Source organism: Xenopus tropicalis, chromosome 1 (assembly GCF_000004195.4).
Source record: "Xenopus tropicalis strain Nigerian chromosome 1, UCB_Xtro_10.0, whole genome shotgun sequence".
Taxonomy (NCBI): domain Eukaryota; kingdom Metazoa; phylum Chordata; class Amphibia; order Anura; family Pipidae; genus Xenopus; species Xenopus tropicalis.
In genome coordinates, this window is record NC_030677.2 from 143,520,596 (window position 1) to 143,538,652 (window position 18,057).

At 37.9% G+C, this 18,057-nt stretch overlaps 1 protein-coding gene across 4 annotated transcripts; it reads left to right on the plus strand.

The window, feature by feature from the left end:
• The first annotated feature begins 2,860 nt into the window (after positions 1 to 2,860).
• hnrnpc (heterogeneous nuclear ribonucleoprotein C (C1/C2)) lies at positions 2,861 to 16,469 on the plus strand. 4 transcript variants are annotated; one of them, XM_012960151.3, is made up of 9 exons: positions 2,861 to 3,059; positions 8,945 to 9,496; positions 11,029 to 11,299; positions 12,770 to 12,845; positions 13,525 to 13,572; positions 13,737 to 13,891; positions 14,394 to 14,504; positions 14,820 to 14,956; positions 16,215 to 16,469. In XM_012960151.3, the coding sequence occupies exons 2-9, from the start codon at positions 9,344 to 9,346 to the stop codon at positions 16,293 to 16,295; spliced, it is 1,032 nt and encodes a 343-aa protein (XP_012815605.1). In that variant the 5' UTR covers positions 2,861 to 3,059; positions 8,945 to 9,343; the 3' UTR covers positions 16,296 to 16,469. The 4 variants fall into 4 exon arrangements, with proteins under 4 accessions (XP_012815605.1, XP_012815609.1, XP_012815611.1 ...); XM_012960155.3 differs by having other exon boundaries at positions 9,467 to 10,145; NM_001005088.2 differs by having other exon boundaries at positions 2,915 to 3,059; positions 9,467 to 9,496; positions 16,215 to 16,467.
• Positions 16,470 to 18,057: the final 1,588 nt, after the last annotated feature.

Genomic DNA, 18,057 nt, shown 5'->3' on the forward strand with positions numbered 1-18,057 from the left:
AAATGTGTTAAGATCTGTCATTCATTGATAGAACTTTGCTGCATCTTAAAGGAACAGTAACACCAAGAAATGAAAGTGTATAAAAGTAACTAAAATATAATGTGCTGCTGCCCTGCACTGGTAAAAGTTGTGTGTTTACTTCAGAATGTATACTATAATTTATATAAATAAGCTGCTATGTAGCCATGGAGGCAGCCATTCAAAGGAGAAATGGCGCAGGCACATAGCAGATAACAGATAAAACACTATTGCATTCCACAGAACTTATCTGTTATCTGCTATGTAACCTGTGCCTTTTCTCCTTTTTTCCAGCTTGAATGGCTGCCCCCATGGCTACACAGCAGCTTATTATATAAATTATAGTAGTGTTACTGTAGCAAACACACCAGTTTTACCAGTGCAGGGCAACAGTGCATAATATTTTTATTACTTTAAAGCTCTTTCATTTTTTAGTGTTACTGTTCCTTTAATAAAGGCTACATCACTAAGATTCACTGCATGCTGTCTATGCATTTTGTGTTCACAGACACTTAAGGCGCTTATGGTACTCTAATAAAACTATTTTAAAGAAGAATTCTGCCTGACGATTTGCTCATTGAGTGCCTGCTCTTAAAAAAAATGGTGATATCCGCTGCCCTAACTGAAGGCTCAGGGCGGAGCACCTGAGCCTTCCTTCTTTTATTTTAATTGTTAGGCCAATTGCAGAATGAAAGTCATTATGAAACTGTGTCCCCTGTTGTTACTCTGGTTTGCCAATGCTGTCCCCACATGCTCTTACAATATACAATTAGTGCAGTTCAACTGAATCAGAACAGTCTGTCCATTAACTTTAATGGGTTTCACAAATTTTCACTGTATCACTGTTTCAAGGATAACATTTTAAAACTTGAGCTGTTGCCACCATTAAGGCTAACACCGAGCTGGAAGAATTAAGATTGAGATAATAAATAGTAAGATTTTTTTTTTTTTTTAGAAAACTGCCAACCCCATTTATCATCATCACAAGAGACATACAGTTAAATGTAAAAGTGTGGTACACTTAGCAATGTTAATGCACAGTTATGTTTTATTTCACCAACTTGAAAAAACAAGACAAAGATTCAAAGAATATAGTAGTTGTGGCATGGGCAAATATTTGGAGGCCCTTCTGCTTGTCCAGTAATAAACACTGTTTTTGTAAGGTCCCTGACCCTAATTACTTTGTTAGGCCTTTACAAGTTTTTACCTGTTGTGAACTGCAGAGCTTCCTAATTTCTTTAGCACCCCAAACTTTGGGCTGTTACTCAACAACTATGGGCTTTCCTAAGCAACTGAGTGAGATCTATGAAGTTAACTGATGCCTTCAAAGCTGGGGAAGGCAATTATCCATAATGACATAAAGAAATAGCAATTCTCCAACTGAAAAAGCCCCAAAAAAAAAAAATCTTAAAGAACAAGAGAACTTGAGAGAGAGAGAGAGAGAGAGAGAGAGAGAGCTGAACGTATGACAAAAAAGGCAAACCTTCCTCCAAAGGCCCTGCAGGAGAAAGTTTTGCTGATGTAGTTGTGTTACACTGTTCCATGTTGCAGTGTTGCTTGCACAAACATGATCTGCATGGAAGAGTTATAGGAAACAAGCCTGCTACCTCAATTTGTGTTCTATTCCCATCTATTCCTGAGGGCCAAACGATTACTCTGATATCGCCCACTTTAGGTGGGCATATCAATGGAAAGATCCGCTTGTTTGGTGAACTCGTCAAAAGAGCAGATCTTTTAGTGTAAGGCAGGGATCCCCAACCTTTAATACCCTTGAGCCACATTCAAATGGAAAAAGTTTTGGAGAGCAACACAAACATGAAAAAAGTTCCTGGAGATGCCATTGAGAGCTATAATTGGCTATTGCATAGCCCCTATGTTGACTGGCAGCCTACAGAAGGCTCTGTTTGGCAATTAAGGTGCCCATACACCATAAGATCCGCTCGCTTGGCGATGTCGCCAAGCGAGCAGATCTTCACCCGATATCCCCACCTACGGGTGGGCGATATCGGGTAGGAAGCTGCTTTAAAAAAAAATAATCTGATTGTTTGGCCCTGGGGCCAAACGATCGGATTACATTTGAGTTTATGGGGCAGTCGGTTCGGGGACCGCATCAACGAGCCGATGCGGTCCCCGATCCGACCGGATTTTCTAACCTGGCCGATCGAGATCTGGCCAATTTCAGGCCAGATATCGGTCGGCCAGGCAGCTCTGTTCTGCCCATACACGGGCCGATTAGCTGCCGAATCGGTCCAAGGGACCGATATCGGCAGCTATAGTCGGCCCGTGTATGGGCACCTTTACACTCTGTATTTATGCAACCAAAACTTGCCTTCTAACTAGAAATTTAAAAATAAGCACCTGCTTTGAGGCCACTGGGAGCAACATTTTGCTCATAAGCCACTGCTTGGTGAATACTGGTGTAAGGCAAGGGGGAGTTCCCAGTGAAATTTTTTTTAGTATGTTACAGAAGTATCTATTCTTAAAGGACAAGGAAACCAAGATTCACTGGGTGGTCTAAGAAAAAATACAAGATAAAAAGTTTAATCATTATTAATCAGCCTAGGTTGTTTTTACAAATTAATCTTATTATAAGGCAATGCACGCTCGTTTTTTTTAAACATGTTTCCATTTACAATTACTATTGTAGACACAAGCACAAAAATACACAAGCGCCCGAAAGCTTCATCTCAATTGGATTACACTTCCAACAGCCCAACTGTTACCCACCGCCCCCGCCCCCGTTCCCGTTGCCTATTGGCAAAACCTCAGCGCTTCCAGTCTGATTGGCGTGCGGAACTTCCAATCAGCGATCGGACACGCACCAAAGCTTTTCTTACGTCAGAAAGCTTTAGTTGAGCTGCGCAGTGGGTCGATAGAATTTTCGCCATTTTGTGTTGAAGACGCAGATTCGGTCTTAATCTTCTGTTAGCGTTTAACGAAGTCGTGTATTTTGTTTACGTGCCTGTCCTTTCCGCCACCAGTTTTTTTGTTTCCAACGACTCTCTAGAGTCTCAAGCGTGTCTCGTTAACGCGAGTCAAAGGTAAGTATAACCGGCTGATGAACGCTCTGAGATGGCATCAGAAGGAGGCCGCAGTAAGGCCTTGCAATACGTAATTCCGGCTATAAGAGTTTCAAGCGTAATATAGAATGTGCAAAGCAAATGTTATATGCAATGGTGCAAGGCCACTCATCGTCTTGTACTATTTTCTGTATCCGTAGATGCAGCGGAAATCGTTTTAGCGGGCTGTAACTACGATCTGTGCTTGTAGACATAACTGCGTCATAATAAGCATATAATATCAGTTCTGGTTTAATTAAATTAAGGGTTGTGAACAAATCAATTAGGAAAAATGCGCTGCATAGGGTTATGCTGTACATGATCAGGTGTATTCCTAAGCGCCTTAGTGATGGCCACCGCGTTACAGCTACAAGTGGCCGAGTGGTTTAGCAGCGAGTATTGGCAATGTAACTGGGCTGCAGGGGGGCTCCTTAGTATGTTTAGCCGTCTCTTATCTCTGCAGTATAATCTAGGTCACATATTTGAAGGTTAAGGGCCTGATTGTTTAGGGTGAAGACACACGGAGCTACTAGTAGCAGCTGCTAGAAAAGACAATGCTGATCGTTTACTAATTTCCTCTACGTTTGTTTTAGTTGAGGCAATTCTCAGTATTGTCTATGGCAGGGTATTTTCTGGAGCTTAGTAGCCTTGAAAAAGTAGCTGCTACTAAGTAGTTGTGTGTGTCTTCTCCCTAAAGGCCATGATTGATACTGGTTATTTCTAGCATGTTTCTGAAAGGTATTGACTAAACAATAGGTATTTAAATATTATCCATAGACATTTTCATTTGGCAATTTATCAAACATAAGCAACATTGTTAAAATGTCCACCCACTTAATGTTTTAGTTCCCTGTCAGCAGGAGTTTCTCTTCTTATTCAATTGCCCTTTCATGATCCCTTTCTGGTTTAAAAGTGCACTGGAGCCTCAAATAATTTTGGCTCCATTTAGTGTTGTATTAAATGTAATGTACCATTCCTGAAGTTTTGCAGCTCTCTAACAGTAATGATCCAGTTCTGCGAAATTGTCCGCTGCAGCTGTGTATCAGTGACACTAAACATGTGCACTGAACTGCTGTTGAGAAGCTAAACTTAGGGGTTATCAAATTATTAAAACATTAGAAGAAAGTGGGCAAACATTAGATTACATGAGTACAAACGCTGTCTATTACTAAGTCAGCATCTGAGGGCTGATAATTTAAGGTGGCCATACATGGGCCAATAAAAGCTGCCAACAATCTGAGTCAGCAGCTTATCGGCCTGTGTATGGGGCCCTCGGATGTGGCCGAAAATTGGCCAGATGTGTATCGGGCAGGTTTAAAATTCCCTTCGTGGGAGCCTTGCCAAACAAGTAGATCTTTACATATATGGCCAGCTTTACTCAAGCCCAAAATATATGCTGTGGATCTTGAAGGAACATTAACACTAAAGAAGTGTTTCAAGTAATTAAAATATAATGTACAGTTGCCTTGCACTGGCAAAACTGGTGTTTTAGCTTTAGACACACTAGTATAGTTTATATAAATAAACTGTTATTTAGCCCGTCGGGGTAGCTATTTAGTCTGAAAAGGCAGAGGTTAGGCTAGTGCCAAGGCCAAGAATCTGCCCCTATGCTGAACCAGCCTGCTACCTTGACGGTACCTGGAAGCATAGTCGTGTTTAAATTTTTTTGCCCATTTCTGCTGCGTGCTCCACGTGACACTAGCCATACATAAATACGAGAAGTTCTGTGGAAGACAGTAAGTTCTTATTCCTATGTAAGAACTATACCCACTGTATTCTGCGGAGCCCTATTTCAACTTGAATGGCTGCTCCCTTAGCTGCATAGCTTGTTCATATAAGCATATATAGAAGTGTTTTTGAAAAAAACTTAAAGGGGTGGTTCACCTTTAAGTTAACTTTTAGTATGTTAGATTGGCCATTTCTAAGTAACTTTTCAATTGGACTTCATTGTTTACTTGTTACAGTTTTTGAATGATTTGCCGCCGCCTTCAAACTCTTTGCACTTTTTAAATGGGGGTCACTGACCCCAGCAGCAAAAAATCTATTAATTTGTGAGGCTGCAGTTTTATTGTGGTTTTTTGTAACTTCCTTTTCTATCCAGACCCTCTCCTGGTATTTGTCACTTGGGCCCTAGCAACCAAATAGCTGCTGAAACTCCAAACTGGAGAGCTTCTAAACTTAAAATGAAATAACTAAAAAACTACAGATTATAAAAATTAAAAAACGATTGCAGATTGTCTCAGAATATCATTCTCTACATCATACTAAACGTTAACTTAAAGGTGAACAACCCCTTTAATAGTTTTAACAGTGCAGGGTAAGGTTAATGCCACACAGGGCAGATTCTTGGCCTGAAGTTAAGCAGCGTACAGAGCCATTGCGTCTGCCTGGCTGCAGACACATGGAGCGAAATAAGTTGCGAAACTGCATACACAAGTAGTTTTGCACCCAGGCCGACACAGTGGCTCCAGGTGCAGGCATAACAATACGATTTTTAAAGCATTTGGGCAGATTTTGGCCATGCATTTATCCACAGGGCGAGAATACACCTCATGTAGCTTCAGCCTAACGGTACATATATATAGCCCTAATATATTTAAATTACTTTAAAACATGAGATTTGTCTGAAATTCACTCATAGCTATGCCAAGTGCATATGTTTAGTTTCATCAGAAAGTAGATATCTGTATTTAAAGGATGTTATTCTTTTTATTTTAAAATCCCTAAAAAGACTCTTAATAACAACCAAAATGGCATATCTCTCTCTCTACATTGAGTCTGATGTCTTTTCTAAGAAAGAAGCTGAAACCTGCAGCTCAAATCAGTAACTCTTTTATGTATCTTTAAGCCCCCCCCCCCTTTAGTATACTGAGCCTTCTTTCTTTAAATAGAAAGTCAGTCAAATAGTTGTCTTCTCTTCATCCCCTCTGCCTCCAGCTCCAATGGAAATCAAGTAGGCATGTACAGTAGACTGCTCTTTGACCACCTTCCCATTCAAAGGAAAGGGAAGGTTCTGTAAACTTCACACCACATAAGGAAGTTAACTGATTTGAGCTGCAGGTTTTAGCTTCTTTCTAAGAAAATACTTTAGACTCCGTATAGCGAGAGAGGGTACCGTATGTCATTTTGGGGGCTGTTTAGAGTCCTTTTATTTTTAAATTGGCTCTGGTACTGACTGGGCATGTTACAACCATACCTCCCCGTTGGCACACAGTAAGATTTGTTGCCTGCAGTATTTCCTGGTGTTTAGTAACCATGACAGGTAGCTGCTATTAAATAGCTGCATGTGTCTTTGCCCTTAGGGAAAACAGTGGTAGTAACTTTCTGGATAGAAAATCTGGAAGTGCAGGGACATTTGCTGAGAAAAAAACACGAAATTTACCTCTGACTTGCCTGTTTAATCTGGTGACCTTGAACAATTTTGTCATCCTGGTCATCCCAGATGTGAAAACGTATATGGCTGAGGGAGGATTTCCCTAGTTAAAACTGCCTCTTCAAGAGCTGCTGTGAAACAATACTGCTAAATGAGTTATTAGCAGTACTCGGCAATAATAAATTAATATTCCAAATTATAACAATCTTAAAGTAATGCTCAACTGCTGGAATATAGTCGCTGTCTTGCTAATAGATTTGAATTTATGTTTTACCAGCAAGCAAGATAGCTGGGCAAGGATTGGATTAAGTTTATAACCATCTTGAGTTTTTAGTTGCTTGTTTCTTGTGGCTTTTTTGCTCATTGCAATGCAGGTGCTTTGAAGTTAGGTGGCATACTGTTGATTGTTGGGAACAAATGTACAAGCTGCATATAGTCCTCATTTGTGTGTCCTTGTCTTAGGAATTCACTGCCAGCTGTGTCTAAGCATTGGCTGTTATGTACATTTCACCCAACAAATTGATTAAAGGATCAGTAACATTATAGTAATTACAATATAATCTACTGTTGCCCTGCACTGGTAAAATGTGTGTTTGCTTTAGAAAGATTGTTTAAGTTATAGAAATCAGCTGCTGTGTAGCCATGGCAGCACCCATAAAGGATTTTGACACACAAGGAGCTTGGTCAACACACGATTAATTTTCTTTAGTTGTGGCAACTAATCTCCTCTGAATTCTTTCCTACCGGCTGTAATGTAATGTAAAACGCTGGTAGGAAACAGTGGCAGTGCAGCATTCCGGGGCAGTAAATATTGTCCTTTTACATCCTTTCCCTTGAGCCATCATTTTGTGATGTGCTCCCTCCGTGATCACCTGACAGGAACTAATGCAGTTACAGACTGTAACAGGAAGATGTGTGAGCGTAAAAGACAGAACATTTGTCCATTAAAGGAAAACTGTACCCCCTGATTGAATACTTAACTAACAGTTTATATTATATTAAGTGACCTATTAAAGAATCTTGCCAGACTGGAATATATATATCAGTAAATATTGCTTTTTTTTTTTTTTTTTGCTCGAGCCACCATTTTGTGGTGATCTGTGTCCTCCCTGAGATCACATGACTAGAAATAATGGAGCTCTAAATGTAATAGGAAGAAGTGTGGAAGCAGCAGACAAAGCTATGTCCATTAATTGGCTCATGTGACCTAACATGTATCTGTGCCTTAGTTAGTATGCACCATGAATCCTATGATCCCAGGAGGTGACCCTTAATGTTTAAAATGACAATTTTTTACTTCCCAGGCGGTGGACCCTTAGTACTTAGGCAGTCTGCAGTTTTGTTTTTAGAATGAGCCAATAGCACATACTACTAAACAAGTATATTTTTGAAAATGGTTTATTTAGATAGAAGCTGTTTAATGCAATATGTTTTTATAGAAACCTACAGTGTTGAGGGTTATAGTTTTCCTTTAAGACGCATTTGCTTTTCAGACCACCCAATGTGAAATGATAGCTAAATTTTAAGTTCAGCCTTTTTTTTTTTTTTTAACTTAGTCTGAGTGTGGGTCCATTAACCAGCTATTTGGAGCTACTGTTGTGTAATCTCATTGTGTCAGTCTGTTTTGGACAATATGTAGTTTTTTAGTACTTCACATGTCTTCTTGGGGCAGGGGGAGGTCAATTTTAAGCTGAACTGCCCTGTAAAGGTCCCCATACACTGGCAGATTCGCTTGCTTGGCGACATCTTCTCCCGATATCACCCACCTATGGGAGGGCGATATCGGGAGAATCCAGGGTAATTCGATCGTTTGGCCCTACTATCGGCCTGTGTATGGGGACCTTAATGGTGTAGTGTCACTTTTCAATGAAAAATGCTACATTTGTGTAGATGCTACTGCTAAAAAGCTAAAAAGTTTCTAATTAGTTTCCCCAATGAGATTTTTACATGGCTAAATGGATAGGTGGATGTTACATTGCTTTATTCATTGTACCAAGCAATCATTTTAGTAGCTAGAAACATTAGAAATTAACAGTGATAATAGTGGGTGCTGACAAAATACTCCTCATAAAAATTGATGTGCTTTTCAGCTAGTTTTTCTGTACCTTCATTTTTCATTATGTTCCAATTTTTTAACATAATTTTTCTATTTACACTTTTAAATCTTTTAAAATTCATGTGTATTAATGACTCTGGGATTAATAGAATGCCAGATTAAAGGAAGAGGGGGCAAAGCCAGAAGCTTTGTTTACTTCATTAGCCAAGATAATTTATGCAGGCACTTTCTGTGTAAGAAAAGTGGTCGAAATATTTAATGGAAGTCCAAGAAATATAGTCAAGTGTAGTTGAGACACACACATTTCTTGTAGATCATTGTATGGATAATTGCACTTCTGTAGTGTTTTTAGTGGCCTAATTATTTTCCCGTACTATAAAGTAACCCTCATTTTTGCTCCTCTCAGTCTGAAACTTTTTCCCCTTCTCATTTCCACAGGAGAGTGATCTGTGCAGTTCTCCAAATTACCCTTCCTTCTCCCCCATACCTTTTCTGACAGAAATACATTTTTCTCTTCCTCTCTGTTTCCAATTAGAGAAGGTGCTTTTTTCCCCTTTATCCCCACCTGTGAAAACCGGAAAAGTGATGAGGGTTATGCCAGCCCGCGGTGACATGGGGGAGCTAAAGTTCATAGCTTCAATCCTTCTAGACTTATGTGTCACAAAGCTACCTATCACACAGAACTCTAAAATCATTTGCTTCTGTCCCAGTTGATTTTTGGCAGGTTTTTTTTAGTGATAGCAGTTTCCATTGTTAGCGCAGGATAGTTTTCCATTTCCTACCTACCCCCCACCCTTCCTATCCCATTCTGTAATTGCTGAATTACAGGGGTTTTACATGACAATACAATTTAACATAGCATTTTTAGAATTGCTAGAATTTTTAAATCAAATTTTTAAATATTTTGTTTTTCCCCCTAGTTTGGATTGTTTTCATAATTTTTCCCCTTTTTTTTCACAGCGAAGAATTTTTTTTGAAACTTCAACTACAGTAAGTCTCGCTTTCCTGTTTTTTTAAACACATTTTTCAAGATTTTTAATGCCTTAATGGTCTCCTTTTTAACATGTTGATGTATTTCTGATTTTTTTTTATTTTTATTTTTTTTCTATTTTTTATTTTTATTTTTATTTTTTTTTGTATAAATGTCTAATAATACTGATGCTAATTTTTCTGACTTTATTTTTATTTTTCCTGGTGGGGGGTGGATTGGGAAGGAGAGGCTTTCTATCCTTTTCAATTGTGAATAGTCCATATTTTTATGATGAAATTTTACTTTCTCCCCATGCTTCCGGTTATGTTGACAAATGGACTTAATTGTATTGTTTAAATATTTTTATGCTATGTGTTTCGCATTTTTGCCACAACAGGATTTTTATTGAATATCATTTTTAGTTTTATAATGTGAGTGGTATTACTAATGTTGTTGGGACAGTTACCCCCTGAATAGTGTTTGCCCCGCTGTGTGGTAGCAGTATAAGTGGGCATTTTTTTTTTAATAATTAGTTTAACTTCCCTTCCTGCAAGTCCTTCCCCCCCCTACCCCTCCCCAGCCTATCCCTACCATCTTTGCCCCTTCGCTGGCTGTCAGCAGAAAAGAACTCTGCAAGATGAATTGGGCATCTAATTCTTCTGGCTTATGGTAAGACTAGATAATGAAAAGGTAAAAAGCTCCTGTTAAAGTTTCTTCTTGTCCTAATTTTGATTTGCAAAACACATGTAATTTGTTAATTACTGCTGTTTGAACTATTTGATAATAAACTCCAATACATTCAGCACTTTAAAGGAACAGTAACACCAAAAAATGAAAGTGTATAAAAGTAATTACAATATAATGTACTGTTGGTGTGCTTGCCTCAGAAAGACTACTATAGTTTACATAAATAAGCTGCTGTGTAGCCATGGGGGCAGCCATTCAAGCTGGAAAAAAGGAGAAAAGGCACAGGTTACATAGCAGATAACTAGTAGATAAGCCCCATATAATGAGGGTTTGTCTGTTATCTGCTAAGTAATCTGTGCCTTTTCTCCTTTGAATGGCTGCCCCCATGGCTACACAGCAGCTTACTTATATAAACTATAGTAGTTTTTTTGAGGCAAACACACCAGTTGTAGCAATGTAGGGCAACAGTACATTATATTGTAATTACTTTTATACACTTTCATTTTTTGGTGTTACTGTTCCTTTAAGTGTTTTAAAACTACTCTATTAAACACCTATCCCATTGCTACTGTATCCTAAAACTTTAAGCAGGAGCTAGTATTTGACAACCCATGAAATACCACTTGTTTTCTTGTCATGAAAAACCCTACACACCAATTTATAATAGATAGCAAATGATTTCTACATTTTATAGTATTTTACAGTGATGTTGATTCTAACCTTTCAACATTTGCTTAACATTAAAATGCATTTCATTGGATTTTTTTTTTTCTTTTTTTTTTTTTTTCTTTTTGATTTTTTTTTTTTACTTCAATGTGAGTCTTCAAGTCTTCCTAGATCTATTTTTTTGTGTTTTTATTTCTAGGCAAAAATTGCGTCCCCGGGCTCAGACATGATGGCCAGTAATGTAACTAACAAGACCGATCCACGGTCGATGAACTCTCGTGTATTTATTGGGAATCTTAATACTCTTGTTGTAAAGAAAGCTGATGTAGAAGCAATCTTTTCTAAATATGGAAAGATTGTGGGCTGTTCTGTGCACAAGGGCTATGCATTTGTGCAGTATTCCAATGAACGCAATGCCCGTACAGCTGTTGCAGGTGAAGATGGCCGCATGATTGCAGGGCAAGTCATGGGTAAGTAAAGTAAGACACATACTTTGTAAAGAGTCTGGTCATGTATTTAAGGCCTTAGCAGTGTGGATTTATCTTGTACAGCTTATATGTAAGCTACTTTCAGGGGTTAAGCTTTGTAAGGTTGTTGTATAGTGTTTTTTTTTTTTTTTTTTTTTTTTGCAATGAGTTAATCACGGAAAATTACCGCCTTCCACATTTTCCTGCGATTTAAGCCAAATTAAATAGTTTTTTTTAAAGAAACTTGTCGCCTGTGGTAGCAAATTTTTACCATGGGCAACATTGCTGCCATTTTCTTAAAGGTGCTATTATATCGAATCGGAAGAGTTTAAATTTTCCAGCGAACTATATCGATTAAGGAAGGCAAGATTCTGCGTAATTGCTGTGAGCTGCTTCTATGGAGTAAATATTTATACCCAGTGGCATTCCACCTTCTGCTGCTCAGAGCATTAACTTATTTATTTCTATTTTCAATGTTTTCAAATTTACTCTTAAACAATGCTGACTCTACTAGCTGCATTTTGCCTGGAGTTAAGATTTAGTGTAACTGGTAAAAAACTGCTCTTCCCATTATTGCTGTGACAGCCTTTACTGTTCTGGGAATGCTTTCGAATCGTTGCTGCTGGACTTTGTGTCGTTCACCCATTAGAATTAATAAGATTGGGTTATGATGGTGGCTTATGGTTTGATTTCCATAATAGTTTATAAAGTGCCAACATATTCCACAACTCTCTACAATTAAAGGGTATATGCAGGAAACATGCAATTACTGACTGGTCTTTTTATTGGTGTTCAGTTACATTGAGGACAGGGCTTTGCCAGGAAATTACCTTTACTCCCATCTCAACAAACCACTTCTGTACTGACCTTGTTTTGTGCTTAGATATTGTAAGAAGAGCCTCCTCCAAAGTGTTGCCACAAAGTTGTACTCTGTAGCTTTAATGTTTGCTTTCACTGGAACCGGAGTTCTTCATGCACACTTTCTGCTATGTACATGTTTTGATGATTACAAATACAAACGTAAGATAGGACTTGAGGAAGACGCAGTAATCCTAATAAAATGCTGTCCAACTTCTTCAGTGTGAATATTATCATATTGTGCATTTGATTACAGTTGAATGAAGACCCAGTGCAAGTAGAGGCCATAAATTACTTGGACACATGCAGACCTCTTTCTGGACAGCATTGTCCTATTGTTTACTCTTGGTTTTGCATACTACCAAATTATCAGTCGGCTTTCTGCCAAGAATTACAAGGCCAGTGGGTCAGATGCATTTTTTCAAGTTTATGTCCCACAAACATGGTCTATGCTAACTCTTGCCATGCTACATGGTAAATGTAGTGCAAACCCTAGACATTATTCTGCAGATTTGTTATCCTTAATATAACAGTAATGAAATATTCATTGCATTTTTTTTCTCCAATTATATGCATTTTGTTTAGATGCACCAATTCTTATGTTTTTTTTCCCAGATATTAATTTGGCCGCTGAACCTAAAGCAAACAGAAGCAAAACTGGTGTCAAACGATCTGCTGCAGACATGTATGGGTATGTTTGTTTTTTTTGTTTGTTTTTTTTTTAAGATAGTGGATAACTATTGAATAAGGGGTCTTTCCATAAGCTGGATCTTTATACATTGTCTGATAAAAATCATCTTAACATTAAATAAACCCAATAGGATTGGTGGGCCACCAATAAGGATTAATTATTAGGGATACACCGAATCCACTATCTTTGGGATTCAGCGGAACCAAGAATCCTGCATATGCAAATTATGCCATGAAGGAGTTAAAGACTTCCGTTTTCATGTGATGAAAAGTCTTGTGATTCGGTTCAGCCAGTCAATTGGATTCGGCAAATCCAAATCCTGGATTCGGTGCATCAGTATTAGTTATATCTAAGTTGGGATCAAGCACAAGGTATAAGGAAATCAGTTTTAAAAATGTGGATTATTTAATTAAAATGGAGTCTTTGGGCAATGATCTTCAGATAATTCAGATCTTTTTTGATAGTGGGTTTCTAACTGAACCCATACTTGTACAAGCAATGTTTTGCTTGCCAAAAGAGCCATGTGCTCACATGACAGAATCAGAGATTTGTATTCTTAGGCTTCAGATTAGCTTCTCAGTAATATTTTCTACTATTTCCTGACATTAAAGCATTTTGTAAGCTGTAACATTTCTTTTTTTGCCAACTTAATATTTCTTTCCTCTACTTCATTCTTTAGGTCCTCGTTTGATTTAGAGTATGATTTTCAGAGAGATTACTATGACAGGTATATGCAAGGCACTTAACTATGATGTGTTTCTTTTTTATTGCATATTTTCTAAATATTGCACATGTGAAAGATATGTATATTCTTAAAATGTGTCTTTCAGAGTTCGGATATGTTTTTATTTGCATAATACTTCATAATACTTTACTCTTGAATATATACAGCTATTCTGCAACACGTGTACCACCTCCCCCTCCAATTGCTCGGGCAGTAGTGCCATCAAAAAGGCAGAGAGTATCTGGGAATGCATCTCGGCGTGGCAAGAGTGGCTTCAACTCAAAAAGCGGACAGAGAGGCGGTTCCTCAAAATCTAGTAGATGTGAGTTATTACCTTATGTAACTACATCTCTAAACACATGAATCAATTATCCCAGTTGCAAGTGTTACTGTTGTAATCTACCTTGTCCTAAAAAAGCTATTTTTTCCATAATCCTTGCTCTTCCTTCAAAGCAGTTATCAATGTACAAAAACCACATTTGTTGGTTTTACATTAAACTCTGTGTGTATGTATATATATTATATAGGCACACCCTATAAAAATAATCACAAATTTATTGTGAACACATTGCACAAAAAACAATCCGTTGTGTGTGCCAGTCGTGAAGTATTTTTTGTGTAAAATAAATTTGGCTGTGCACCCCGTGATATAGAAATAGATAGTGAGATAGAGAGGTGTGTGTGTGTGTGTGTGTGTGTGTGTGTGTGTGTGTGTGTATATATATATATATATATATCTATATATATATATCTATATCTATATATATATATATATATCTATATTGTAAAAACGGCTATGACAGACATCGGATTTCTTATTACAGTGAAGGGAGATGATCTTCAGGCAATCAAGAAGGAGCTCAGTCAGATAAAGCAGAGAGTGGATTCTCTCTTGGAAAATCTGGAAAGGATTGAGCGTGAGCAGTCAAAACAAGGTAAAACTTCATGCTGTAGTTACTATGGAAATGTGTGTTTAAAAAGTTTAATAATCTGTTACTATTTATTAATCTGTGATTATACTTAGATGGGTCTTTTTTCTTTTTGTCCATTTCCTTTTACATCTGTTACATAGTGTTTAGCTGCAATGTGGGTATTCCCTATGGGTGTTGCTCATCCAGCAGGCAAAAACTTTTACAAGCATTACTGTCAGCCTATTTCCACAATAAATTTAAAGGCATCAGTCATCCTGCAAAAAATGTAAAGGTCACATTTAAAGTGTTTACTCTACATTTTTTTCTGTCTTTGTTTAGATATCAAATTAGATGAAGAACAGAGCAGCCTTTCTACTAAGAAAGATGAGACTGGCGTTAAGTTGATTACAGAGGAAACAGGGGATTCTGCAGAGGAAGGAGACTTGCTTGATGACGATGAACAGGGTGAAGACACGGTAAGAATGTTCAATACAAGAGTTTTCCTATTAGCTTGTTTATGTGGAACCGCCACCCCCTAGAAAGTGTTTTGAAACCTGCCAAAGAGTCAGGTATGTAAATTGAGATAAAGCTGACTTTTTTACTTTTTTTTTTTTTTTGCAGTTATTCATATCCAGATTAGCTCCAAAAAAGGTTCTTTGAATGTATGACATGAGCTTTTTTGAGCTGCCCCCTATGTATGCAGCACTTACTACTTTTGTCTAAAGCGTGGAAGTCCATGATTCTCTGCCCTAAACTATTCTCATTTGCATACATTTTAATTAGTGTCTATAATTGGCATGTTGCTTTTAATTGAGTCTAATACATTTTAATCAATTTCTGGTGTGTATGCTATATAGCAACATTTTGACTGGCTACGGTACATCACCTTTTCCTGCTATATAGCAATTAATCCTATATATTTTCCATAAAATGTCCACTTGCCAATCTGATTGCTGATCTGTATGTGTGGGTGAGGGCCATTAACCAATCCATTTGGCCTGTCAGACTGGTCACACTGCAGTTGATTGATCATTATAGAGAATTTAGAATCATGTGACTTGTGTGTGCAGTTTCTTTTTTGGCTTGCTTAAAACTATATAGGTTTGTAGTTATACTGCAGCATGTTAGGCCAGATTGCACACACCTATCATAGCCACAAAGGTATTCTGTGTCTAAGAGCAATGCTAAAAAATGAAAAGAAGTTTGTGCGTTATATTTCCTAGCCGGATATAGCACATAACTTTTTTCACTGAAATAAGTCTCCTGACTGTAGAAAAATCAACACAGTACTTTGGAATGCAGCCACTCATTCTTCTTATTGTTCAAATGTAGCAGCAAAGAAGAAATAGATAGAAAGAAGGTTTGGGAGTATAAGATGGAAGTGCTGCATCCTTGATAGTATATTCTGTGTGTGGCCAGCTTTGATGCATTCTGTATCCTTGTTAGTTAGGTTTTTGCACAGCAGCTTTCCAGTTTGACATTTTAATTTTCGCAGCCACCAGGCAGGGTAAAGTTGCCACCAGACAGTGGTCGGAAGGGCCTTTAAAAAGTCCTTCTAGATTAGAAAAATAACTAATTGTAAATGTAACAAATTTGTAGCCTCTCAGAGCAATGGTTTTGGGCTGCCAGGTAGAATCATAAGCAAATAATTCAAACTAAAAATAGATTGGCTAAAAAATGGTTATTCTAAAGGCAAACAAACACTTAAACTCCTTTTTAAATTTTTTCATTTAGCTTGAAGAAATCAAAGATGGAGACAAAGAAACAGAAGAGGGAGAAGATGAAGGAGACAGCGCTAATGAGGAAGACTCTTAAATTCATGACCCTTTCACTCTTCATCTGCTTGTTTTTTTGTCTTGTCTCATAGCACCTTTTCACCCAACCCATCTGCTCTTTAAGCCTGTTTAAATATGCACCCTCCCTCAGCCTCCATTTCATTTTGATACCTCTTTGCAACTTCTAGAATAAAAGTGTATTGTTTTTACCAGGTCTGTTTCTAGGTTTCTATTATGATTTTGTTAGTACAGTGGGGAACAATCGTGAAAATGCAGTGAGCTTTATGTCATAGATATAAGAAACTTTATAAATATAATCAATTGAAATTCTGGTACTGTTCGGAGATAATCCGTGTACTCTTCACTATCCCTCTCTCTTCATTAAAGATCTGGAGTTTGTACCAGTTATTTTGAAAGTTAACATTAGGATTACTAACCTTGTTATAAATTTACGGGATTCATGTTTACAAAAGCAGGACTAAATGACTAAAGTCTGAGGTTTTTTGATTGATTTAATCCTGTGAGTGCCTGCCCATTTTCACACCATTTTCCATAAGTGACAGCTACTTTCTGAACTACTTGTGCTCTTTTACTTTAGAGGCATACTTTGGGGGTATTCAACCTAGGGAAAAAAAATAGGTTTTATGGTTTATTTATTGCTCAAAAACCTGCAGCAATAACCTTACCATATTTTTAAATCAGTGCTTCAGAAATAAGTAACACTAGTAGGGCAGCTAACAGTACCCCTGACCCCAAAATACCATATGTTTGCTTAGCACATATTGTGGAAAATTTAAAAACTGGTAACTGTCTTTGAAATTTAAACTGCCTCTTCACTGAAGTTAGTTTTGCCAAATGTTCATAAAAAAAAAAGAAAGCATAAGCTAATGACACATGATGGACTGGGGGTGGGAGAGAATGGCTTATGAATAAAGCTGAAAGGGGTGGCGTAAAGGAAGGTGCTGGTGAAGAGAAGGAAGACAGACCAGGGAAGAAAGGACAAGGAGAGAAAACTTAGAAATCCAAAGAAGAAAACTTGAAAATGTTGGAGGGGTTTAAAGGTAGATTTTTTGGTAAAGAGAAGTACCTTTCCTTATATATTTCCTTTCTCAGAAGTTTGGGCTAGGGCACATGTTTGCCTAGGGTGTCAAAACAACTAGTTCTAGCCTTGCACAAACACTCTTGCCTCTCAAGCTTTTTCTTTTGCATAATCCCATATTTAAAACCCCCTAATTTTTCTTTGTCTATTAGTAAGTGCAATGGCAGACAGGGCTTTTTGTCACACACTCGGTTTATCACTCGCTAACACGCTAAATAGGACTTAATCCACATTTTGCTGTTTTCCTGTTATAAAGCATTAGATTGATAGTTGGGTTTTCACCTTTCTTTATAAACAGGGCAATTTGCTCCCTATCTACCTTTGAACAAACAAATGCTCCAGCCTTTGAGTAGCTCATTACCAGGGGCCTCTCAATAGACTGATCAATAAAGTGAAACTAGCTTCATATTGTTTAGAGCCAGAAACCATACATCATAATACCTGTTTTAAGAAATATGTTCAGCACAAGCCCTATTCATTCAGCTAATGTTAAAAAGGGTTGTATACTAACCCTATAATATCCGGGCAAGCACCTCTCCTGACTACCTCTAGTCCACGCATCCTTAGCCCTGCCGGTGCTTAGCCTTATAATGTGCCTGTACAGTGCCACACAGAGCTCCTGGTACATTATAAGGCTGATGAAAGCAGAGGGGCTGATCAGGGGTGGGCCAAGCTGTCTGGGTGCCCTAGGCACACGGCAAGC